Here is a 26,916-nt window from a genome sequence, read left to right on the forward strand (position 1 = left end):
AAACAATCAAAATGTCCAGTAATGATGGCTAAGTAAATTATTCTATAAAGCACAACACTATGCAGTTATTAAAAGTGGCATCAACGACAAGGGCCTAATTTTCAAAATATACAAACAGCTCATACAACTCAACAAAAAACAAAGAACCCAATCAAAAAATTGGCAGAAGGCCTAAATAGACATTCCTCCAAAGAAGACATATAGATGGCCAGTAGGCACATGAAAAGATGCTCATCATCGCTAATTATTAGAAAAATGAAAATAAAAACTGCAATGAGGTACCACTTCACACTGGTCAGAATGGCCATCATCAAAAAGTCTACAAATAATAAATGCTGGAGAGAGTGTGGAGAAAAGGGAATCCTCTTACACTGCTGGTGGGAATGTAAATTGGTATAGAAAACATACCAATGGCTGCTATGGAAAACAGTATGCAGGTTCCTCAAAGAACTAGAAATGGAGTTGCCATATGATCCAGCAATCCCACTCCTGGGCATATACCCAGACAAAATTATAATTTGAAAAGATACATGCACCCCTCTATTCAAAGAAGCACTATTTACAATAGCCAAGACATGGAAACAACCTAAATATCCATCAACAGATGAATGGATAAAGAAGATGTGGTGGTTAGATTAACCAAGATGGCGGAGTAGAAGGACGTGCTGTCACTCCCTCTTGCGAGAGCACCAGAATCACAACTGACTGCTGGACCATCATTGACAGGAAGACCCTGGACTTCACCAAGGAGGATACCCCACGTCCAAGGACAGAGGAGAAGCCACAGTGAGACGGTAGGAGGGGCGCAAGCAGAGTAAAATCAAACCCCGTAACTGCTGGGTGGGTGACTCACAGACTGGCGAACACTTATACCACAGAAGTCCACCCACTGGAGTAAAGGTTCTGAGCCCCACGTCAGGCTTCCCAACCTGGGGGTCAGGCAACGGGAGGAGGAATTCCTAGAGAATCAGACTTTGAAGCCTAGTGGGAATTGGATTGCAGGACTTTGACGGGACTGGGGGAAACAGAGACCCCACTGTTGGAGGGCACACACAAAGTAATGTGTGCATCAGGACCCAGGGGAAGGAGCAGTGAGCCTGGGGGAGACTGAACCAGACCTACCTGCTGGTGTTGGGGGGTCTCCTGCAGAGGCGAGTGGTGGCTCTGTTTCACCGTGGGGATAAGGACACTGGCAGCAGAGGTTCTGGGAAGTTCTCCTTGGCGTGAGCCCTCCCAGAGTCTGCCATTAACCCCACCAAAGAGCACGGGTAGGCTCCAGTGTTGGGTTGCCTCAGGCAAAACAGCCAACAGGGAGGGAACCCAGCCCCACCCATCAACAGTCAAGTGGATTAAGGTTTTACTGAGCTCTGACCGCCACAGCAACAGGGAGGGAACCCAGCCCCACCCATCAACAGTCAAGTGGATTAAGGTTTTACTGAGCTCTGACCGCCACAGCAACAGTCAGCTCTACCCACCACCAGAGCCTCCCATCAAGCCTCTTAGATAGCCTCAACCACCAGAGGGCAGACAACAGAAGCAAGAAAAACTATAATCCTGCAGCCTGTGGACCAAAAACCACAGTTACAGAAAGATAGAGAAGATGAAAAGGCAGAGGGCTATGTACCAGATGAAGGAACAAGAAAAAACCCCAGAAAAACAACTAAATGAAGTGGAGATAGGCAACCTTCCAGAAAAAGAATTCAGAATAATGACAGTGAAGATGATCCAGGACCTTGGAATAAGAATGGAGGCAAAGATTGAGAAGATGCAAGAAATGATTAACAAAGACCTAGAAGAATTAAAGAACAAACAAACAGAGATGACCAATACAATAACTGAAATGAAAACTACACTAGAAGGAATCAATAGCAGAATAACTGAGGCAGAAGAACGGATAAGTGACCTGGAAGACAGAATGATGGAATTCACTGCTGCGGAACAGACTAAAGAAAAAAGAATGAAAAGAAATGAAGACAGCCTAAGAGACCTCTGGGACAACATTAAACGCAACAACATTCGCATTATAGGGGTCCCAGAAGGAGAAGAGAGAGAGAAAGGACCAGAGAAAATATTTGAAGAGATTATAGTCGAAAACTTCCCTAACATGGGAAAGGAAATAGCCACCCAAGTCCAGGAAGCGCAGAGAGTCCCATACAGGATAAACCCAAGGAGAAACACGCCGAGACACATAGTAATCAAAGTGGCAAAAATTAAAGACAAAGAAAAATTATTGAAAGCAGCAAGGGAAAAACGACAAATAACATACAAGGGAACTCCCATAAGGTTAACAGCTGATTTCTCAGCAGGAACTCTGCAAGCCAGAAGGGAGTGGCATGATATACTTAAAGTGATGAAAGGGAAGAACCTACAACCAAGATTACTCTACCCGGCAAGGATCTCATTTAGATTTGATGGAGAAATCAAAAGCTTTACAGACAAGCAAAAGCTAAGAGAATTCAGCACCACCAAACCAGCTCTACAACAAATGCTAAAGGAACTTCTCTAAGTGGGAAACACAAGAGAAGAAAAGGACCTACAAAAACAAACCCAAAACAATTAAGAAAATGGTCATAGGAACATACATATCGATAATTACCTTAAACGTGAATGGATTAAATGCCCCAACCAAAAGACATAGACTGGCTGAATGGATACAAAAACAAGACCCATATATATGCTGTCTACAAGAGACCCACTTTAGACCTAGGGACACATACAGACTGAAAGTGATGGGATGGAAAAAGATATTCCATGCAAATGGAAATCAAAAGAAAGCTGGAGTAGCTATACTCATATCAGATAAAATAGACTTTAAATTAAAGAATGTTACAAGAGACAAGGAAGGACACTACATAATGATCCAGGGATCAATCCAAGAAGAAGATATAACAATTATAAATATATATGCACCCAACATAGGAGCACCTCAATACATAAGGCAACTGCTAACAGCTATAAAAGAGGAAATCAACAGTAACACAATAATAGTGGGGGACTTTAACACCTCACTTACACCAATGGACAGATCATCCAAAATGAAAATAAATAAGGAAACAGAAGCTTTAAATGACACAATAGACCAGATAGATTTAATTGATATATATCGGACATTCCATCCAAAAACAGCAGATTACACGTTCTTCTCAAGTGCGCACGGAACATTCTCCAAGATAGATCACATCTTGGGTCACAAATCAAGCCTCAGTAAATTTAAGAAAATTGAAATCATATCAAGCATCTTTTCTGACCACAACGCTATGAGATTAGAAATGAATTACAGGGAAAAAAACGTAAAAAGGACAAACACATGGAGGCTAAACAATACGTTACTAAATAACCAAGAGATCACTGAAGAAATCAAAGAGGAAATCAAAAAATACCTAGAGACAAATGACAATGAAAACACGACGACCCAAAACCTATGGGATGCAGCAAAAGCAGTTCTAAGAGGGAAGTTTATAGCTATACAAGCCTACCTCAAGAAACAAGAAAATCTTAAATAAACAATCTAACCTTACACCTAAAGTAACTAGAGAAAGAAGAACACACAAAACCCAAAGTTAGCAGAAGGAAAGAAATCATAAAGATCAGAGCAGAAATAAATGAAATAGAAACAAAGAAAACAATAGTAAGGATCAATAAAACTAAAAGCTGGTTCTTTGAGAAGATAAACAAAATTGATGAACCATTAGCCAGACTCATCAACAAAAAGAGGGAGAGGACTCAAATCAATAAAATCAGAAATGAAAAAGGAGAAGTTACAACAGACACTGCAGAAATACAAAGCATCCTAAGAGACTACTACAAGCAACTTTATGCCAATAAAATGGACAACCTGGAAGAAATGGACAAATTCTTAGAAAGGTATAACCTTCCAAGACTGAACCAGGAAGAAATAGAAAATATGAACAGACCAATCACAAGTAATGAAATTGAAACTGTGATTAAAAATCTTCCAACAAACAAAAGTCCAGGACCAGATGGCTTCACAGGTGAATTCTATCAAACATTTAGAGAAGAGCTAACACCCATCCTTCTCAAACTCTTCCAAAAAATTGCAGAGGAAGGAACACTCCCAAACTCATTCTATGAGGCCACCATCACCCTGATACCAAAACCAGACAAAGACACTACAAAAAAAGAAAATTACAGACCAATATCACTGATGAATATAGATGCAAAAATCCTCAACAAAATACTAGCAAACAGAATCCAACAACACATTAAAAGGATCATACACCACGATCAAGTGGGATTTATCCCAGGGATGCAAGGATTCTTCAATATACGCAAATCAATCAATGTGATACACCATATTAACAAATTGAAGAATAAAAACCGTATGATCATCTCAATAGATGCAGAAAAAGCTTTTGACAAAATTCAACACCCATTTCTGATAAAAACTCTCCAGAAAGTGGGCATAGAGGGAACCTACCTCAACATAATAAAGGCCATATATGACAAACCCACAGCAAACATCATTCTCAATGGTGAAAAACTGAAAGCATTTCCTCTAAGATCAGGAACGAGACAAGGATGTCCACTCTCACCACTATTATTCAACATAGTTTTGGAAGTCCTAGCCACGGCAATCAGAGAAGAAAAAGAAATAAAAGGAATACAAATTGGAAAAGAAGAAGTAAAACTGTCACTGTTTGCGGATGACATGATACTATACATAGAGAATCCTAAAACTGCCACCAGAAAACTGCTAGAGCTAATTAATGAATATGGTAAAGTTGCAGGATACAAAATTAATGCACAGAAATCTCTTGCATTCCTATACACTAATGATGAAAAATCTGAAAGAGAAATTATGGAAACACTCCCATTTACCATTGCAACAAAAAGAATAAAATACCTAGGAATAAACCTACCTAGGGAGACAAAAGACCTGTATGCAGAAAACTATAAGACACTGATGAAAGAAATTAAAGATGATACCAACAGATGGAGAGATATACCATGTTCTTGGATTGGAAGAATCAACATTGTGAAAATGACTATACTACCCAAAGCAATCTACAGATTCAATGCAATCCCTATCAAATTACCAATGGCATTTTTTACGGAGCTAGAACAAATCATCTTAAAATTTGTATGGAGACACAAAAGACCCCGAATAGGCAAAGCAGTCTTGAGGCAAAAAAATGGAGCTGGAGGAATCAGACTCCCTGACTTCAGACTATACTACAAAGCTACAGTAATCAAGACAATATGGTACTGGCACAAAAACAGAAACAGAGATCAATGGAACAAGATAGAAAGCCCAGAGATTAACCCACGCACCTATGGTCAACTAATCTATGACAAAGGAGGCAAAGATATACAATGGAGAAAAGACAGTCTCTTCAATAAGTGGTGCTGGGAAAACTGGACAGCTACATGTAAAAGAATGAAATTAGAATACTCCCTAACACCATACCCAAAAATAAACTCAAAATGGATTAGAGACCTAAATATAAGACTGGACACTATAAAACTCTTAGAGGAAAACATAGGAAGAACACTCTTTGACATAAATCACAGCAAGATCTTTTTTGATCCACCTCCTAGAGTAATGGAAATAAAAACAAAAATAAACAAGTGGGACCTAATGAAACTTCAAAGCTTTTGCACAGCAAAGGAAACCATAAACAAGACGAAAAGACAACCCTCAGAATGGGAGAAAATATTTGCAAATGAATCAACGGACAAAGGATTAATCTCCAAAATATATAAACAGCTCATTCAGCTCAATATCAAAGAAACAAACACCCCAATCCAAAAATGGGCAGAAGACCTAAATAGACATTTCTCCAAAGAAGACATACAGATGGCCACGAAGCACATGAAAAGATGCTCAACATCACTAATTATTAGAGAAATGCAAATCAAAACTACAATGAGGTATCACCTCACTCCTGTTAGAATGGGCATCATCAGAAAATCTACAAACAACAAATGCTGGAGAGGGTGTGGTGAAAAGGGAACCCTCTTGCACTGTTGGTGGGAATGTAAATTGATACAGCCACTATGGAGAACAATATGGAGGTTCCTTAAAAAACTAAAAATAGAATTACCATATGACCCAGCAATCCCACTACTGGGCATATACCCAGAGAAAACCGTAATTCAAAAAGACACATGCACCTGAATGTTCATTGCAGCACTATTTACAATAGCCAGGTCATGGAAGCAACCTAAATGCCCATCAACAGACGAATGGATAAAGAAGATGTGGTACATATATACAATGGAATATTACTCAGCCATAAAAAGGAACGAAATTGAGTCATTTGTTGAGACGTGGATGGATCTAGAGACTGTCATACAGAGTGAAGTAAGTCAGAAAGAGAAAAACAAATATCGTATATTAATGCATGTATGCGGAACCTAGAAAAATGGTACAGATGAGCCAGTTTGCAGGGCAGAAGTTGAGACACAGATGTAGAGAATGGACATATGGACACCAAGGGGGGAAAACTGCGGTGGGGTGGGGATGGTGGTGTGCTGAATTGGGCGATTGGGATTGACATGTATACACTGATGTGTATAAAACTGATGCCTAATAAGAACCTGCAGTATAAAAAAACAAACAAAACAACTAATACTAAACTTTCATTGGGTTATTTGTATGGAAACATGTTAATATAAATGTTTCAGACATTACATGAAATTTCTAAAAATCTTATATTTGTATTTGTATGGAAATATGTATGGAAATATGTTAATATAAATGTTTCAGACATTACATGAAATTTCTAAAAATCATATTTGTATTTGTATGGAAATATGTATGGAAATATGTTAATATAAATGTTTCAGACATTACATGAAATTTCTAAAAATCTTATATTTGTACTTGTATGGAAATATGTATGGAAATATGTTAATATAAATGTTTCAGACATTACATGAAATTTCTAAAAATCTTATATGTTCTGGTATAATGTTATAAGTAATAATCCTAGTTATTACTTTAAAATGTATATCTCAGAAATAACTAATTTTCTTGTCAACTGCATTATTATGAACTGTCATCAAATCTTTAACCGTGGTCATTTTTAAGTCTTTTGTCATTTACAGACAGTTCTGGGTGTACTCTGATGATTTTGCAAATATGTTCCTATAAAAGGGTTTCATCTTCAAGAAATACATGGAAAAGACTCTGACAAGTACAGGTTTCTGGTAACGGACTGTACTGCTGAACTGAATGAATAAGCATTTTCAGAACTCTAATGAAAAACTGATGAACTCATAAAAGTGCTAACAAAAGATCAAGATGAAAAAAAAAATTAATTACATGGGACTGAGTGAACTGATGAGGATGAGTATAATTTTTGTGACTTTCTGTCTGAATTTAAAAAAAAAAAAATTCCACAAGGACTCAGAGGCAAAGAATATACAAATCAATTTTCACTGCAAAGTAAAGGAGCTGTTACAGTGGAGGATTACTGGACTGAATGTCAATACTATGACATAGTATGAGTGTGTTTCATGTTTGGTAATTGCAATCATTGTTGCTTTTGTTGTGGTCATCCATGTACAATGCTTGGTGTCAGTCGATTTATCTCTTGTAAAAATAAAATACAGTGTGTGTGTGAAAAAAAAAAAAAAAAAGAATGATTAGAGACTTTACAACTACAAAGGAAAGAATCTGGCATTAAACACTACAGGATCTGTCCAGATATTTACCAGATATTAAGGATGGATATACCATGGTGTTTGGTTTTTTAAAAAATTAATTAATTAAAAAAAAAAAAGATGTGGTGAGGAGATATATATATATATATATACACAAACACACACACACATACATACATACACACAATGGAATACTACTCAGCCATAAAAAAGAATGAAATAATGCCATTTGCAGCTATATGGATGGACCTAGACAAATACCATATAGTATCACTTAAATGTGGAGACTAAACTATAACACAAATGAACATATCTAAGAAACAGAAACAGACTCACAGACACAGAGAACAGACTTGTGGTTGACAAGGGGGAGGGGAGGTGGGAGAGGGAAGGATTGGGGAGTTTGGGATTAGTAGATGCAAACTATTATATATAGAATGGATAAACAACGAAGTCCTATTGTACAGCACAGGGAACTATATTCAATATCCTGTGATAAACCACGATGAAAAGAATGTGAAAAAGAATATGTATATATATATATATATATATATATATATATATATATATATATATATATATAACTGAATCACTTTGCTGAACAGCATAAATTAACACATCATTAACACATCAGTAAGTCAACTATACTTCAATAAAATTTAAAAAAAAAAGTGGCATCAATACAGTTTTACATACACTGGAAAGTCCTGTCCACGTGGTGACAAGGGAAGAAAGCAAAGTTGCATCTGACATCATTGTGGAACCTGGCGTTTGGGGATGGGATTTTATTTTATTTTTTAAAAGTTAATTAAGTAATTAATCAGCTGAGTTGGGTCTTTGTTGCTGCATGCTGGCTTTCTCTAGCTGCAGCAAGTGGGGGCTACTCTTCATTGCATCATGCGGGCTTCTCATTGCAGTGGCTTCTCTTGTCGCGAAGCATGGGCTCTAGGCGCCCGGGCTTCAGTAGTTGCAGCACGTGGGCTCAGTAGTTGCGGCACATAGGCTCTAGAGCACAGGCTCAGTAGTTGTGGCGCAGGGGCTTAGTTGCTCCACGGCATGTGGGATCTTCCCAGACCAGGGCTCGAACCTGTGTCCCTTGCATTGGCAGGCAGGTTCTTAACCATTGCACCACCAGGGAAGTCCTGGGGATGGGATTTTAGATTTGATTTATTTCTGTAGACTTCCCACATGTTCCAAGTTTTCACTAAGAAGCAGGTGTGACTTTTATAATCAGAACAGAAAAGCTGTTTCAGAAAATGGACCTTATTGACACAACTCTTGAGGGAACCTCACGTGGGTCTGGGGCACAGGATGCTGTGCTATTCATGGTCCGGCCCCTCACCAGGCCTCCCTCCTTAACAGGAGCGGCAATGGCCAGCTGAGTGACTTGCTTTGGGGATTCTGGGTTCCCTTCCTGGGTGATCATTTGCAGCCTGTTGAGACAGGCGTTCTAACCATGACTGCAGGGGAGCTGGGATGTGGCCACATGGCAGACCAGGCTGCAGAGGGGACACCCAGAAATGACAGACTCACTGGGTCTGCACTGACTGAGCTCACTTAAAGCTGTGACTGTGGGTCCTTACAACCACCCTGAAAGGAGGTGGGTGTTAGTACTAACACTCGTTATAGGGGTTCTGAGAGGCTGTGACAGCGGCCGAAGCTCATCCTGCTGGTTGTGCCTCAGAACCAGGACAAGAACTGGTGTGTTCTCTCTGCCCAATGCATTTTCAATCCTACTGCAAATCCTCACTCCAAGGCAGAGAAAAGCTTCAGAGGGAAATGAAGCAAAAGAGCCCACAGGACAACACAGATGGAAAAATATATCGTGTTCTTATATTGGAAGAATTAATATTGTTAAAATGACCACACTACCCAAGACAATATACAGATTCAACAGAATCCCTATCAAAATACCAATGGCATTTTTCACAGAACTAGAACAAATAATTTTTAAATTTGTATGGAACAACAAAAGACCCAGAATAGCCAAAACAATCATGAGAAAGAAGAACAGAGCTGGAGGAATCATGCTCCCTAACTTCAGACTATACTACAAAGCTATAGTAATCAAAACAGTATGGTACTGGCACAAAAACAAACAGATCAATGGAACAGAATAGAGAGCCCAGAAATAAACCCACACATTTTTGGGAAAATAATCCAAGACAAAGGAGGCAAGAATATACAATGGAGAAAGGACAGTCTCTTCAATAAGTGGTGCTGGTAAAACTGGACAGCCACCCATAAAAGAATGAAATTACAACATTCTCTAACACCATATACAAAATACACTCAAAATAAATTAAAGACCTAAATGTAAGACCAGAAACCATAAAACTCCTAGAGGAAAACATAGGCAGAACACTCTTTGCCATAAATCATAGCAATAAAATTTTGGATCTGTCTCCTAAAGCAAAGGAAATAAAAGCAAAAATAAACAAGTGAGACCTAATTAACCTTAAACGCTTTTGCATACCAAAGGAAACCACTGACAAAACAAAGACGATCTACAGAATGGGAGAAAATATTTGCAAATTATATGACCGATGAAGGGTTAATACTCAAAATATATAAACAGCTCATACAACTCAATATCAACAAACAAACGAACAAGCTGCTTAAAAAATGGGCAGAAGACCTGAATAGACAGATCTCCAAAGAGGACATGCAGATGACCAACAGGCATGTGAAAAGATGCTCAACATCACTAATCATCAGAGAAATGCAGATCAAAACTACAGTATCACCTGTAAGACTGGCTATCATCGAAAACAATACAAATAACAAATGTTAACAAGGATGTGTAGAAAAGGGAACACTTGTGCACTGTTGGTGGGAATGTAAATTGGTGAAACCACTGTGGAAAACAGTATGGAGGTTTCTCAAAAAACTAAAACTATAACTACCATATGACCCAGCAATTCCACTCCTGGATATATATCTGAAAGAAACAAAAACATTGATTCAAAAAGTTACCGCAATGTTCAAAGCAGTGCTATTTACAATAGCCAAGACATGGAAGCAACCTAAGTGTACATCAACAGGTGAGTGGATAAAGAAGATGTGGTATATATATACAATGGAATATTACTCAGCCATAAAAAAAGAACTTTTGCCATTTGCAACAACATGGATGGGTATTATGCTAAGTGAAATAAGTCAGACAAAGACAAATACTGTATGATATCACCTCTATGTGGAATCTAAAAAATACAAAAAACCAGTGAATATAACAAAAAAGAAGCAGACTCACAGATATAGAGAAGAAATTAGTGGTTACCAGTGGAGAGAGGGAAAAGATGAGGGGCGATATTGGAGTAAGTTATTAAAGGTACAAACTGCTCTGTATAAAATAAGCTACAAGGATATATTGTACAACACAGGGAATATAGCCAATATTTTATAATAATTATAAATGGAGTATAACCTTTAAAATTTTTCAATCATATATTGTAACATATAATATTGTACATCAACCATACTTCAATTAAAAAAATTTTTTTAATTTAAAAAAAAAAAAAGAGAGCCCACAGGATGATGATTTTCCCCTGTGGTGGCGTGTTCCCAGAAGAGCACTCTTGGTCTCTACTCAACCTCCTCAGCAAGCTCATAAAAATGTTCCAGATGGAGCCTGGCCTGCCCACCAGATAAACCTCCTCAGCAGTTGAGTAAACATCCAGGAGTGTCAACTCTGGGTCTGAAGAGGAGAAAATATTCCAAACGAATCTGATGCATAAGAAAGGCTGAGGGTCTGGACCCTCAGGTTCAGGAGGAGCCAGTGGGATTTCTTTTTCCTGGTAGGACTCAATTTTGAGTTCTGTGTGGATATAAAGGCGTCCTGAAGGCAGAGTTCTTAAGCTGGAGGTCTGCGGAGGCAGCAGTGATACCCACTTCAGGCTCATGCAGACAAGAATGGTTGATTCCTGGTAAGGGGGCAACAGCCTAAACCAGCACCTCTTGCAGGGAGTGTGTGACTTGGGCCTTTTGGGCCTGGTCTCCCTGGGTGACACATGAGCTGTGATCTATAAACAAACTCACGAATGCCCCAAAATGAATGTACCAGGACTACGGCTCCCCAGGAGGCAGAGACCCAGGCACATGCTCTGTAAGGACTCAGCTAAGGCCCACGGAGCAAGAGCAGGAGGTCCCCCTGCTCCCTGCATCTCAGACGTAGAAAGTTGGAGGTGCTGCAGCTTATGCAAATGTGTCCTCCTCAGAGATGGCCAGACAACTCTCTCATCATCAGTGGTTTCACATCTTTTTAGTGCAGCCCACAATAGGAAATACTCTTCTGTTGCATATGAGCTCGCGTGCACACCCCCCCTCACCCCAGTTTCATGAAACAATACGTATTTTACAAGGTGTAATGCATTATTTTTTATTTCTTTAAAAAAATTCTGTTGCAAACCAATACACTGATCTCACACATCATGAACAGTTGTGCACATGGTCTGAAAGTACAGCTTCAACAGAGCAAACCCTCCCTAAAGCCATACAACGTGCCAGACACCATCCTAACATTCACATTCATTTCTCTCTTTGAATCCTCACAGCAATTTTGTGATTTAGATTATCTCCCTGATTTTACAGACGAGAAAACTGAGGCTTAAGTAAATTACTGCCAAGGTCACACAGGAAGGAAGCAGCTGAGCAGGGATTTGAACCAAAGACCGAGGCCAGGGCCCAAGGCCCCATCACCCCATGACCTCAGCTGCAGAAATTCAGGGCATCCTTTATGTACATGTCAGAGCACATGTCTTTCCCCCGAAGGTTTTTGCAAACACTATCCTGCAACGCTTTTCATAATTCCTTGGATCGGCGTCATCAGCTCCCGTGCGTGCAGATGAGGGATCCCTGGGGCTCACTCAGCTTTGCTAGGGTAATCACGAGGCTCAAGTCATTAATGATTTTTTCTTGAGGAAGCGGGGGGTGGGGGTGGGGCGGGGAATGAAGTCTTTGGTTTGGGAGAGTAGACCCGTCAGTGGCTTGTCTTTGTTTCACTGTGAATCCTTTTCCTTTGTTAGGTGATTCTCAGGCAGATATGTATTTAAAAGATACAAGAAAAAGCCACATGGGTGTTGAGGTCCACAGATGGAAACCAAAGACCAGGACATTCATGTGCGTGGCCGCCCCAGGCTCTAATCACTCACTGGCCACCGCTCCCACTGGGAGGACCCTGGCTTCACTCTGTCTCATCTCCTTTTGGGATGGTTCTTCACCCAAAGGACCCCTCGGTCCAGAAACCAGTTGGCCAGATAAGATGTGCAGAAAGATTGCTGGACAGACTAACAGTTTGGCTCTCCTTCAAACAAATACTTTCCTTGTTTTCTCAGCATTCATTGGCTGGGGAGGCCGCTGGTTATGAGGGAAGAGGGGCTCACAGTGGGCACAGCCCACCCAGCACCACACTGAGCCCCGCAGCACACAGGATCACTTAATCAGCAGGCCTTTGGGCAACCCCTGCAAGCCCCAAGTGGATCCTCAGACTTTAACATGCGTCAACATCACCTGGAGGGCTGTGAAAATGCAGATCGCTGCCGTCCCACCCGCTCAGAGTTCCTGATTCAGCAGGTCTGGAATGGAGCCTGAGAATCTGCATCTCTAAGTCCCCCAGTGATGAAGATGTTGCTGGTCTATGGACCACACTGTGAGGTGCACTGCCTCAGTACATCCTCAGCAAGAAGATTCACAAGAGGGAATCTAGTAAAATCTTCTTCTCTTCACGTATCTTTGACAACTAAGGTCCCCTTTTAGGTTGGAACCCCTCACTTCTACTGGCTGGCCCACCCTGGAGGCTTATGCACTACAAGTTTTGAAGTGAGAAAAACGTAAAATCCATTGGCCTAGCTGGGAGAGCCCAGCCCAGGCTCTCAAAGTCTGGGGTTTCTGTGTGATGCCAACCTCACGTAAGTGTTTAATAAACATTGCTTAATCTACCTCATCAGGAAGGTGGAAATTTTTTTTTTTTTTTTTTTTTTGGCTGTGTTGGGTCTTCGTTTCTGTGCAAGGGCTTTCTCTAGTTGTGGCGAGCGGGAGCCACTCTTCATCGCGGTGCGCGGGCCTCTCACTGTCGCGGCCTCTCTTGTTGCGGAGCACAGGCTCCAGACGCGCAGGCCGAGTAGTTGTGGCTCACGGGCCTAGTTGCTCCGCGGCATGTGGGATCTTCCCAGACCAGGGCTCGAACCCGTGTCCCCTGCATTGGCAGGCAGATTCTCAACCACTGCGCCACCAGGGAAGCCCCCAGGAAGGTGGATTTTAAAAGCTGGTAACTCAACGTGTCTCACTTTGGGTTCTTCCAAGGAAAAAGTATTACAAAGATGAAATGGTATGACTAAAAGGAGACGTAGCACATACATTTCTACCCGAATCCACTTTGCGCATGATGTCACCAAGCCTGTGGAAATATGCATAGATTTGTTTGCTCCTAAGCCTTTTGCATGGTCAGTCTGGTTGCTATGAACACAAACAGGAAGTTGACAGGCAGGAAGGAGTCAACTAATCCAACTGGCCAAGTCATCTTCCTCTTTATTTTTCCTTCCCACTCCTCAGAGCCCACATTCTGAAAGACTGTGGCTACTACTGTCTCATTTTCCCATGCACACACCATTCAGTGTTGTCAGGATTCCTGTGCCGAAGCAAAAGGCTAGGGCTGCCTTTGTGTAGAGTTGTCCTCCTTCATCAGACGTCTGGGAATACTGAGGAGGGCTCAGGGATGCCTGTTTCTTCCTGTCACTATGCTGCAGAGGACAGCCACATTCCTTAGTCATTGTGCTCCTGGCAAAACGTTCTCCGTCTCAACAAGATAAAATAGGAAAAACACAGAGAATTTTGGGCTATTCCTATGTTCTGAGTACAGCATTTCACTCTGGCTTGAGAACTGGGGAAAATTCATTCTTTCAGCCAAAGGGCTCGTAAAAACCCAGACAGAATCATACAGGATGTCGGAAGGAGACTCTCCTTCTGGTAAAGATATACGTGGTACGCTTAGGTGTAAATGATGAGTTTCCATTTTTAGGATCTGAAAAAAATTCAATACATCTTCAGCACTATCTACTGTATTCCTTAGAAATTCCATGGGAGGAAGAACCAACTTGGGTCACTTAAAAAAAATGCCCTTGAAGATGGGGTATTTTGAGGCATCCAAATACTTAAAAATATTCCCTGAGTCCTACTCTCCCTTCTGTGGCAGGAAGAGCAGAGCAAAAGCACTGTCTCCCAAGGGATGGATCCATGAGGGACAGCAGCAGAGTCAGAGCTTTCCAAACTGCTCTAGAGTCATTCAACACCACACTTCTTTCATAAACATATGCAGGAAGAAAAAAAAAAAAAGCACATGGGCAACAAATGCTACAAACTAGATTTAAAAGCAGCATTAAAAAAAAAAAAGCACAGATCACAGCCTTGACCATGGCGTAAACAGCACAGCAGAGGCAGGTCGAAGTTAATTGACTTGGAAAAGGTCACAGGGTTCCTTGGTTAAACATCCGAGGCATGGTGAAGAGCTTCTCAAAGTGATGTCCCAGGGTGTGTGTGGAAGCTTCCAGTGATTTCCTCTGGCTCAACTTTGCCTTCTGCTGGGTGGACAGAAGAAAATGGGTCTCTCTCCCAGGCCCAACCCTAGAAGCAAACTCCACAGACCTGATGAGTTTTTCTGTAGCAACTGGGAGCCCACAAGCATAAGAGAAGGGACTCAGGCAGCAGAAAGAGCCAGGGGAGAGAGGCCCGGTGGGGGCAGCTTGTCCAAGAGGGGGTTGTAAACGTCCTTTAGTGGTGACGCAGTAGAGACCTCATTCAAGAGAGGGAGCATGCATACATGTCCTTTAAAAGCAATGAAAGAAATGCCCAAACACAGCACACTCACGTTGACTGGACGATCGACTCTCCCCGGGGGGTAACACTGTGAGAGATGGGAGCTCAGCCAGAACAGGTTTTGGAAAAATTTTATTGCGTTTTGTTTCCATGTGGAAGCACTGACAGAATTGAAAAGAGGCAGCATGTTCCACTTACTTTTCTGAAAGATCACATAGCTAGATGAAGTCTCTCCCCACCCAGGGCTGATTTAATAAACCTCACCCCAAACCCACCCCAAGCAAAAGATAAAAAAAGGTTTGTGGTGATCGCTTAAAAAAACAAATCCATGTTGAGATGGTATTTGGATTTGCGACCTCTGCATTTGATGCATACTCCCTGTCCCCTCACCTCCCCGCACTGTCTTCAGGCCCTTCCTCCTTCAAATGAGACTCAACACACAAGTGTGCAAATGGAAAAGCTAGTCAGTTTCGGCGCTGCAGGCTTAGGTGTGTCTGCCGATTCCAGTGGATGGATGGCCATCTCTCAACTTTAAAATGTTTGGCTGTAATGTTGCCCGTGCATCACGGTCAGCCCACGCAGGATAATGGTCTCCCAGGTTAAAATACAGACAAGACATGGGTATGTGCACATTTATGGGTCTAAAATATCAGAAAGTAAACCCACTGCAGGGATTTACAAAATGAGGAAGAAGGGGTTGACGGTGGAGCTGAGGCTGTTTCCCTTGGCAGTAACACTGCGTAACCGACACCTCGCTAGGAGAGGGAGGGAGGTGGGGAGGTCAGAGAAGAAGCAAACGTTAATGAGGGAAATGTAGCTCGCCTGAAGCTGGGTCATTTTCTTCTTCTTTTGATTGTATAAGGCATTTTGAACTGGAAAAACTTCTTTCTTTCACATTCTTCCAAATAATCAGAGTTGGAATATAACTGGTGATTCCGAATACAAATAAGACCCCTTTCATCTCCATCCCCCACCCCAAAGTCATTATACACACCCACAGCCCATAAAGTACTACGCAGGCAATTGATTTTGTGAATTAGGAGGCGAACTGTGTTCACATGGGGGATGAGGCCACTGTGTCAAGGACCCTTTTCAGGGCTCCAGCCCTGATCCTGGCCCTCTCAGGTCACAAGGAGTAAGCATCCATCTTCGGTGAGGTTTTAACTCCCATTTAGGCGCTCACCACTGCCTCCTGGGCAGTGGGAGGTCATGGGCCCTCCTATGCGTCCCAAACAGGTGTCCGGGCCGGTCCATCCACGCACAAGCGTCACGACTCAGTTAGTACAAGGCGGCATGGCCTGGAGACAGCGCCCTCCACGTTAGTCATGCCAGACAGACAGCAGAGAGGAAACCAGAGATCAGAGAAGTGATTTTAAAAAGGAAAAAAGAAAAGCAGCTTCGGTCACCAAAAAATAGAAAGGATGATCTTTTAAAAATAAAACATGGGGACATTTTTTTTTCTCTGCAATGTTCAGCCATTTTACTTGAGACATTAAAAAAATTGTTTTAGAGTAGTTGTTTTGCTTTTTCGGTTTAAATGTTCATGAGAACGGATTGGATGGTAGTGCTGGGATGTGGTTTGTGTCTGAGTGGCAATGCTGGTCAGGGGTCCTTCAGACCACATACTGGTACGGGTCTGCCTTCCCTTGGTCTGGCGTGGCAAAGGGGCTGGCCCAGCCTAGAGAAAAGGGGTGGCCAAAAACGGCTTTCATGTTCATCCATTTTGTTTTTTTAGCCCATCTTCTCTCTTCCTTTTTCAATTGTTCTATTCCCTGAAAACAAGAACAATTATACTTTCAGTCAAGCACTTCACTGCTGTGGTTTTGGGGGAGAGATATCCATTAGCTCAAGGTGAATGGAGAAAATGCTTCCTTTTTAAAGCCATGAAGCTTATCTACATAGTACATTTTTCTTCTCTTTCTCTCATAAAAAGTGCTAAAGAAAAAAATCATAATTTTTTTTTTGGGTGGGCACATAGGCACGTATGTATAAGTCCCTCCAAGAAGGAAGGGACAAATGAGCAAAGTCAGCAGGCCCCTAAGCCACTGTTCCTAGTTGTGCAGTCCAGTGTTTTGTTAAGTGAGTCCCTGCTGGGTCTGCAGAGGCGCTTCAGGCCTGATGCTGAGCTGTGTGTGTGGGAGCACTGTGAAGGCTGGGGCGCAGGAAGCCTCAGCTAGCGGGGAGCTTGAGATCATGATAGCCAAGGACGGCTGTTAATTTGGGATCGGTTCATGGTAAGTCTGAAGCTACTATGACCACTTTGCAGACAAAAAAAAGAACCAAGTTAAAGGACCAGCTCTGGTGCTGTTAGGCCCCCCAGCCTGGGAGGCCAAGGAGCGCCCTGCTTAGCGGGACTGGCGAGGCACAGTGGAGGAGGTGGAACAGGAGGGAGAGGTCACCACAGAGGAGAAGAAGAGGGATTAGTATAGGTTAGAAGGGCCGCACGGACAGACCGCTCAGCCTCAGTCTCAGTCCCGGCAAAGGCCTTCCTGTGCTCCTTTGGGGAGAAGTGTGACCCAAGGCCACCTCAGCAGTTGTCACAGAGCCCGCACCACCCCCTGGCCAAGTCTCGCAAGAAAAATGTGGCCTGGGGGAGCAGGCTGATCCCTCCCTTTTCCCTTCTCCTGAAGGAGCTGGTCAGCGGGTGGGGCCGGAGGACAGGGAAGAAGCAGCCTGGCAGGAGCCTGGCCAGGGGTCTGTCTGCTGTGGTCTCTGTGAGGTGGAGGAGCAGGGGTGGGGCCTGAGGGGACAGCCCCGTCTGAGTCTCGGTTCACAGCCTAGGGCCCCGGGACAATACAGGCCAAGGGCAAGATGCCCTTTCCCATGAGCTGCAGGCCCTCGGCTCCTTTCTCCTTTCCTTTCAATGTGACTCCCTTTAGGAATAGCCTTGAGGGGGAAGAACAACTAGGACCAGGGCCGTGAGAGTTTTCCTTCCAGCTCCCCCAGACCATGGCTTTTGTGGCCTGGGGGGTGTCCCAACAGCGGGTAGGGCCAGACAGTCACCTCTGGGTTCCCTGCAGGTCTTAGGCAGAGAAGTTTGTCAATTTACTGCATGGATACACAGCTGGATCTACACCATTGGTTACTATTTTTACAGACACTCTTTTATAATGATATGAATGCTTATAAAAGAAAAAAGGTGCTGAGAGGCACCCAACCTTCTAAACCATGGGGAAGTGCCCCAGAGCCAAATGGTGGTGCCTCGGCAGCCGGCAGCATCGTCCTTCTGCACATGCTGAATTTCCACACCCACAGGGATGGGGCCGCAGCAGCAGCAGCAACAACTGAGTCTTCCTACGAGCCTCCATCTAAGGCTGACTACCCAATCGGCCAAAGTTCCCCCAAAGAACCCTAGACGATTGTTGAGAGCTCCTACCTGAAGGGGACCTTGGGAAGCCAGGACGGACTCATGACCTCACTCCAGAGCTAAGGGCTGCCCCTTCCTCCTGGGGCCCCTTACCCAGACCCCAAACCCAAACAGGGAAGAAATGCCCACATCACAGCCACGGACTGACCACCTGGAGGCTTTTGGACACCTTAGGAAGGTTGAGAGGTAGTGGCAGTGGCACCAGGGGTACGCGCTCCAGCTCGGCCGAGCCAGCAGCTTCGAAGCTCCCAGAGAAGGAGCTGTGAGCGGGGCGGAAGGTGGGGGCAGGTAGAAGGCAGCAGACGAGGACCAGAGCCGGGCCTTGCTGCCCACTGCTCTGGGGGCCCAAACTGGGCTGTCTCCTGACTCCACCCTCAGGACCTGTTCGTGAAGGCACCTTCTCTGGGAAGCTGACCCTGTCTGTGCCACCTGGGTCAGGATGCCCTTTGTCTACCACCTGTCTCCAAGCCTGTGGCCACTGGATGGGAAGGGCAACCCAGTGCCTAGCAGAATGCCCGACCCAGAGCCGTGTACAAGACAGAACCATCACGGGAAGGTGGAAGGGCTCGTAACAAAAGGGAACCCTTTGCCGAGGCTGCGGGGCCCCATTCCTGGTGTGATGTGAGTGCCAGTCCCAAGTGGGGAGGAAGAAGATCCCGAGTCACTGCAAATGGAGGAATGTGCCCTGCACACCCAGGGCCTGGCCGCTGGGCTCCCAGGTCTGGCCTGCAAGCAGCCCTCCCCCAACCCCAGCTGCGGAGGTAGGTGGTGAGCAGGCTGCCCGCTTGCTTACCGTCTCATCCGTGCAGATGGAGTGCACCTGGGTCCCAAACATGACTGATGTGAAAATGAGGAAGAGCAGCCCCTCGAAGCACAGGAGGATGAGGAGGATCACTGTGGTGGGCGGCGAGAAGGAGCTGCACTCTGAAAGAGAAGGGACACGTGGGGCTCAGGGCTGCCCCTCGCCACCCCCAGGGCTCCTCTCTGGCTTTGAGGCCATGGCAGGGGCCGTCCTCTCCCACACCTGGCCGCACCAGCTCTCCCTCAGGAAAGCCCTTCTCAGCAGGCTGGACCTTGCCGGCTTCCCCTCCCTCACACACACCCCTCCTTGCTCTCCGTCCCTCTTCCCGGACAGCACGGATGTCTGCATCCTGGTGCCAAGCACAGTACCCAGCACAGTCTGGAAGGACCAGAAAGGACTCAGAGCTGAGGCACGAAGGCCTGATGACACCACAGGGAGACCCTCCTCTCCTCAGAGAGCAAAACGCAGGTTGCACAGGTGGAGGGGCCTCAGTCCAGGCCTGGTTTGGCCGTGGGTTTTCTGGGCATTCCTGTGCCTCTATCTGCTCACGGGTGAGAGGAAAAGGCAGGTCTGGAGGATCACTCAGTGGCTGTGGGATCTAGAGCTCGGCAGCGGGCAGTCTAAGTGCTGGGGCTTGGCCTGACCCAGTAAGCCCCACGGGGAAGGCCCGCTCTCAGGAGCATGTGCATCCCTTAGACAGTCAGTCCTGACGCTGGGGAGCTGACAGAAGAGCCACCTGGCCCAGAGCAGACACTTTCACTCCCCTGGCCCCTACCCCGACCCCATCCTGACCTGGGTGTGACCCGAGGCAAGTCCTTGTCCCTCTCCAGGCCTCTACTCCCTCCACTGTAGAGCAGTGAGGTTTGACCAGATGTGTGGTTTTGTTTTAGGCAGCAGAATCCTTTGTCTGAGCAGAGTCTAAGTCAGAAACCGAGCCCACTGAAAAGCAGAGGTGCTGAGGGAGATGGTGGGGGGTGAGCAGGCAGAGGACCCCTTCTCTGGCTCTTCACCATCAAGGCAGCTTCTCAGGAGAGCCCTGGACCACCTTGGGAGACGGGGGCCCCACTTGTGGCACCGGTCCAGGCCCCTTGGTTGGCACTCACTACCCAAGGACTCCTGCCCTTGCCAACAGCTGCCGGGCCTGTCACACCCGGGCCGTGGCCCATGTTTCTGGCTCTTCCAGTGTTCTGGCCTGTTTTCCTGACAGGAGGGGTCTGATCCTGCAGGGAAGAGCTGGGCTTCACTGGGCTTTGGGAATTCAGGGAGTAAGTGCCCCCTCCAAGCTGCCCTGCTAGCTCCCTCACAGGAATGTCAGGAGAGGAAAAGGACATAAATCTGGAACGAGCTTAGAGACACACTAGCACTGAATGGGTAGCAGGGTAAGAGCATCTTGTCTAAATGCCTTATCTCCCCACATTTTCCTCAGAACTTAACACCTCCACATGACTTCCCTTCTTGGTTCCTTGCTGGGCAGGGTGTGGTTAGGGTGGCCCAGCAGCCTGACAGGCTGGCCCTGGGTAGCCACAGCTGGGGCAGGTACCTGCCTGGCTTCTGGGCTAGTCAGGGTGGTGGGTAGGACAAGGCAGGCAGGGTGGGCATGGATCCTGTACCAACTCCTGACTATGAGCTCTCACTAATAGCCTGACCTTCTCCTCTCTAGCTTGGGCTGGAACTGTGGCAGTCACAAAAATGGGGAGACATGGTGTTATGGACTAAATTGTGAACCGCCCCCCGAAATTCACATGCCAAAGCCCTAACCCCCAATGTGGTATTATTTGGAGCCAGGGCCCTTGGGAGTTAATGAGGGTTGGAAGAGGTCATGAGGGTAGGGCCCTCGTGATAGGATTAGTGCTCTTATGAAAAGAGACACCAGAGAGCTTGCTTTTCTCTCTCTGCCATGTGAGGACACAAGAGGAGAGGGCCTTCTGCAAGTCAGGAAAAGGGTCCTCACCAGGAATGGAATTGGTTGGTACCGTGATCTTGGACTTTCCAGCCTCCCAGACTGTGAGGAATAAACGTTTAAGCCTCCCAGTCTATGGTATCTTGTTATGGCAGCCTAAGGTGACTAATACCCATGGGGTTTCTCTTCCCCTAGATGAGGTCAAGCCACACAGAGATGGGGGCAGGACCGGGGAGATACACTAAGTCCCCTACACACGAACCTTCAAGTTGCGAACTTTCAAAGATATGAACGTGTGTTCGCATGTCCAATTACGTTAGTTGGATTATGTTAGTTGGGTACCTAGGCTAACTTTGTTGGACTTAACGATCAAATTGGACTTACGAATGTGCTCTCAGAACGGAACTTGTTTGTATGTAACGGACTTACTGTAGAAGGGGGGCAGATGCAAACTACAGAGGCAGGGAAAGCCTCTTAATATCTTGTTGGGAGCTAAAGATACTGTCCTTTTCACAGCCTCACAAGTTCTGGGGGAAATAATAGCAAGAAAAAGCCTAAGAAGTCAGTATGTGCAGGAAGAGCAAAACTCCTAAAAAATGATGAAATGAAGAGGGGGACCAATCAATGGAAAAAGAATGAAAATACGATGTTTCTGCTCAAGATGTGTCTCACAGATGTATGTGTGAAAGATGGAGCCCAGCAGGTGGCCTCTCTTAATTCCTCCAGTATCTGTAGTAGTCTTCCCCTTATCCTTGGTCTTGTTTTCTGCAGTTTCATTTACCTGTAGTCAGCCTCAGTGCAAAAATATTAAATGGAAAATTCCAGAAATAAACAATCCACAGGTTTTAAAGTACAAACTGTTCTGAGTAGCGTGATGAAATCTCACGCCATCTTGCTCTGTCCACCTGGGACGTGAACCATCCCTTTGTCCAGCATGTCCATGTTGCATATGCTACCTACTATCTCGGTTACCAAATCAACTACCGTGGTGTCACAGTGCTTGTGGTCAAGTAACCCTTATTCTACTTAATGATGACCCCAAAATGCAACAGCAGTGATGCTGGCAGTTCAGATACTCTCTTACTGTGACTAATTTATACATTAAACTATGGTATGTATGTATAGGAAAAAACATGGTATATATAGGGTTCTGTACTATCTGAGGTTTCAGGCATTCCACTGGGGGTCTTGGAACATATCCCCTGCAGATAAGGGGGGACTACTGTATTAAAAATTGTTTTCTTATAACTTATTTTTATTCTTCTTAAAAAAAATTTTAATTTTATTTATTTTTTCAGCATCTATATTTTTCCCTCAGGATTTATGCAATTTTGTGGTTGGAGCTCCTTCCTCAGCATTTGCACATTTAAATGAGATACTTCAAAAGCAGGAAGAATTTGTCTACAATCTTAACGTAAATTGGTGATTAAGCAGTTAAAAAAACAACCACCACACAAAAAAACAAAAAACAAAAAACAAAAACCATCCATGTCCTAGCCAGAAAGTTAAAAATGGATTTCTGCAAGGTTGGAATAAAATGACCTTCAATTAAAGCTCCTCACTTAGAGACATGGAAGCAAACGCTCTCTCTGCAGGCACAGCTCCACTCCAGGGAATGCACCTCCCTGCTGGGGGCCTGCATTTTCCCTGGGCCCACTCAGGCTAGAGGCTCTGTCCAACTCACTACCTTACCTGTGGAACTGACTTTAAGGGGCTGCTTTTTTTCATGAAGAGATATTCGGGCCTCTGCTGTTTCTTCCCTGATAGGTCCATAGGCTTGCAGGAGATCTAATAAAATGAGGTTGGCCCCTGGCACCAGGATGGAAACAAAGAGCCCACCCTGCTTGGGTCACGTGCCCCCCCTGCAGCAAGGAGGGAAGCCCTGGCACATACTCACTTGTCCAATCTTCTTCAAAGCAGTGCAGGAAGTGGAATCCCACCATGATGAGGGCGTGCAAGGAAATGAGAGCTATGTACATCTGAAACAGGAAAGCAGTGCAGACGCCATTGTTGTGAGAACCTTCTGGCTGTGCAGGCTCCCGGGACGGGGTGCTCGGAACCTCCCATTCAGGAACACTTAGGCTGAGGGCTGAGCAGGAGGGGGGCCAGAGAGGCATCTGGTGATTTCCCCACTGGTCCCCCGCCCCCAGCCCTGGGTCTGAGGTGAGCGGCCATTCACTGGGAGCGTGTGGGACAAGAACAGAAACAAGCACATGTCACCAGGTGTGACCTGGGCTGCCCTGGGGGCTCCAGGCCAGTTGCTGCTCCTCACTTGAAAGGTCAGGGCGCCGACTGCCATTGGCCCCTCCAGCCCTAAGGCTAGATACACTCCACCTACCTGCAGCTGAGGGAGGGTTGCCGCCTTCTTTAGTTACTTAGGTCGGACACCAGGCATGGGAGCCCAGAACAGGGCCCTTGCTTATAGCTAATCAACTTGAGTCAACTTTCTAGATGCTCAAGTGAAGGGCCCAGGAACGGGCACTTGTTGAACCAAGGAGAGCTCTGGCAGAAAGGCGGAGGTCTGTGTGGCCAGGCACTATTCTGAACAGCAGCGAAGAACACTGTGAGTGCTGACAATTTTCGAAGGAACAGAGCTCTCCATTGCTTCAGAGGGTGGGGCAGAATTTGGAAGCTGACTTACTGTAAACAGGACGAAGTACTTCTGGTTGTTCTCGCCAACACAGTTATTGACCCAGGGACAGTGGTGGTCCATCTTCCGAATGCACCGCTTACAAACACTGAAAGAGCCACAAGGCAGATCTTTAGGGGGGTCCTCACGGAGGCGGGAGGGTCGAGGGCACTCAAAACCCATGCTCCTGCACCACTCCTGGCAAGCGGCCTCTAGGGCGCCACCCAATGTTTTGCTGCATGTGTGTTGTAAGGGGCTTGGAAGGCAGGGCCAGGACCTCCAGGGTTACAATCATTCCAAACAGGGGGACAGTTATCCACCTCCAAGGCCTCTTATCTTGTTTCACATAAAAACAGGCTGGAACTGACAAGGCTGAGAAAGAGACTGCTCTCCTGAGGTAACAGTGGGCTGAGAATTCAGTTTACTGAGAGGACAGAAAGAAGAAGCACTTTCAAAAACTTGACAGGATGAGATGGGATACAGCTGCTCCTAATTTCCCCCAAAGACCAAAAACCTGACCAGGGAAACTCCCAGGGTGCGGCTGATGAGAGAGATTGCTAGAAAAGTTCAGAGTGGAGTCACGAGCAGTGGGTCACATGGCGGCAGGAAGTCCCCCTCTAAGGACCTTTCAGCTCTAAGATAATATCCACTTAGCCCAAAACAGCAGAAAAGTCATTTGAGCTTAAGTGTTGATCAGAAATCCCACTAATTTGCAAATTACTAACTTGTTACTGGGACAATTTTTGGACTGAGACTGTTTGAACCTTTGTTATTTGATAGCAAATGCCTTCCCCACCCCTTTTTGGACGATACAAGTAAGAATCTGAAACAAGAGCACGAGGCTAATGGGGGCTCAAAAGCAACTACTCCCAAATCTCAAGTTCAGGAAGACCCATTTGCCAATAGATGGGCTCATCAAAAATTGTTTCTTTCTCAATTCATTAAAGTAGGCTCCCTAACATTTATCTTGGGGGCAGTATTTGTTCAAAACAGTTTGAAATACTATAAATACAAGCTTGGAAATAATAGAATTATATATATTTTTGACAGTGCCTTAGTTCACACCAGCTTTTCTTTCTACTAGTTTCCATAACCAACTTTATCTCAGGTTCTTACTAAGGTGGGCTATGGTGGGTGGACGCTGGGGGAAGGGTTGGCTCAGGGGCCCGCTGAAGAGAAGGCTGCCTCGTGCTCACGCACAGTGCTCGCTGAGCTCGGGCTGACCCACAGACAGGGCAGGGATGGCGCAGAAGGAGCTGTTCCCAGACCGCAGGCCAGGAAGCACAGACCACTCTGAAGGAGGGCTCACCTGCACCCCAAGGGGGAGGCGTGGGCTTTTCTAAGCATGGCATGAGCTCTGGTGGCAAGGCAGACCTGGGCCCCCCCCTTCCCCCCACAGGACGTGAGTACCGTTATAAGAGAAAGTGAGAACAGATGCTGGCTCAGACGAGTGGTGGGGTCATTCTGGTCTCCACCCTTGTTCTTCCCACAGCTTCAAAGGGTCATGATAACACAGGCGTATGGGGAATGGGCACATTTCAGAGATGCTGACCCAGCTCCAGAAATCTCCTTGGGAGCCAGAAAGGCGGGGTAAGAAAAGGACGCATGAAAGGGGCATGGAGGGCAATAAAGAGAAAGCCAGGTACCAGCAACTCCATTACTTGATCAATCAATCAATCTCTCTCTCTCTCTCTCTGTGTATGTTACCGATTTGAATGAATGAATGAAAGAATAGGTAACACTTGTTCCCAGTGTACAATCCTGAAAGTACAGACAAGTAGGCAGTAAAGCTCCCTGCGTTCTGGGCCTCAGCCAACACATTCCCACCATGGAACCACCCCTGTAGCCCATTTCTTGTATGTCCTTCTCAGCTCTGGGGTTTCTTAATCCCCTCCCTGTCTGGGGAACTCCTGAGGGTAACCACCTCCCTGCTCTGGACTCTTGAGCAGTTTTTCTTCCACTTGTACTTCTTTGTAAAAGGGGTTTCAGGTGGGTGCTCTGAGGCAGTGTTTGCTCAGCAGCAGAGAGGTGCCAAATGGCCTGACATCCTCTGAAAGCTGTCTAAGAGATTAAGCAAATCTGTCCTTTGCTCTCCCCTCCCAGCCTCTCTGAAGAGGCCAGGTGTGAACCCTGGGAAGCTGGGTTTCACAATGGGCTAAGTTTCACTGGGCAGCCAAATTAGAACACTACTCATCCTTCTGGGAGCAGGCAGGAGTACAGCCCACTGAGAGCTACAAAAGTTGTCCAGAGTGCTGGTCTCTGAGTTTCCTATTTGCAAAGACAGGAAATGCCAAGATGGCACCCCTCCCTCCGGCTTACAGAGTTGTTCAGAAGCGGGCTCCTGGGGCAGGAGGTAGTGCACGTGGGTGGCGGAGGTCCATCCACGCATGTGGCTGGAGGCGCTGTTTAGAGGCTAACTGACCCACGGCTCACAAAACACCCAGCCTGAACGGCTCTGGGGCTGGGGCCTGGAGAGCACCAAGGGCAAGGCCTGGTCCCTCAGTGGGCCAAGTGAAGGATGCTCCAGGCCCAGGGGGTGACTGCCCACACCTGCCTGGCTATTTCGTCTCAGGCACCAGCCCACAGCGGGAGGAAGAAAAAATGTGAGCCTTCCACAACCCGACACCCCACTGGGAATCAGGCACCTCAGAGTCAGCCTTCTTCCCAGTCCCCACAGCACAGTGGGCTCACTGGTGTCCCCTCCCCAGACACAGCAGGGCAGCCCAAGCACAGCAGCCAGGGCAGGCTCCCAGAGGGCCCTTTCTCCACTCTTGCCTCCT

General features: G+C 45.5%; 1 protein-coding gene across 4 annotated transcripts in view; it reads right to left on the reverse strand.

Moving 5' to 3' along the window:
• Positions 1-26,916, reverse strand: part of ZDHHC3 (zinc finger DHHC-type palmitoyltransferase 3) — a 66,591-nt gene that overhangs the window by 7,984 nt on the left and 31,691 nt on the right. The window contains exons 4-8 of one of the 4 annotated variants that reach the window (XM_059939412.1): positions 24,149-24,245; positions 23,405-23,486; positions 23,200-23,295; positions 19,599-19,729; positions 15,555-17,210 (exon numbers count right to left, since the gene is read on the reverse strand). In XM_059939412.1, coding sequence (XP_059795395.1) covers positions 17,052-17,210; positions 19,599-19,729; positions 23,200-23,295; positions 23,405-23,486; positions 24,149-24,245 — 565 coding nt within the window. In that variant the 3' untranslated portion in view covers positions 15,555-17,051. Of the gene's footprint in view, positions 1-15,554; positions 17,211-19,598; positions 19,730-23,199; positions 23,296-23,404; positions 23,487-24,148; positions 24,246-26,916 lie in introns of those variants that run through there. The other 3 variants (XM_059939410.1, XM_059939413.1, XM_059939411.1) reach the window with 3 other exon arrangements.

This window comes from Balaenoptera ricei, chromosome 11, assembly GCF_028023285.1.
Source record: "Balaenoptera ricei isolate mBalRic1 chromosome 11, mBalRic1.hap2, whole genome shotgun sequence".
NCBI lineage: Eukaryota > Metazoa > Chordata > Mammalia > Artiodactyla > Balaenopteridae > Balaenoptera > Balaenoptera ricei.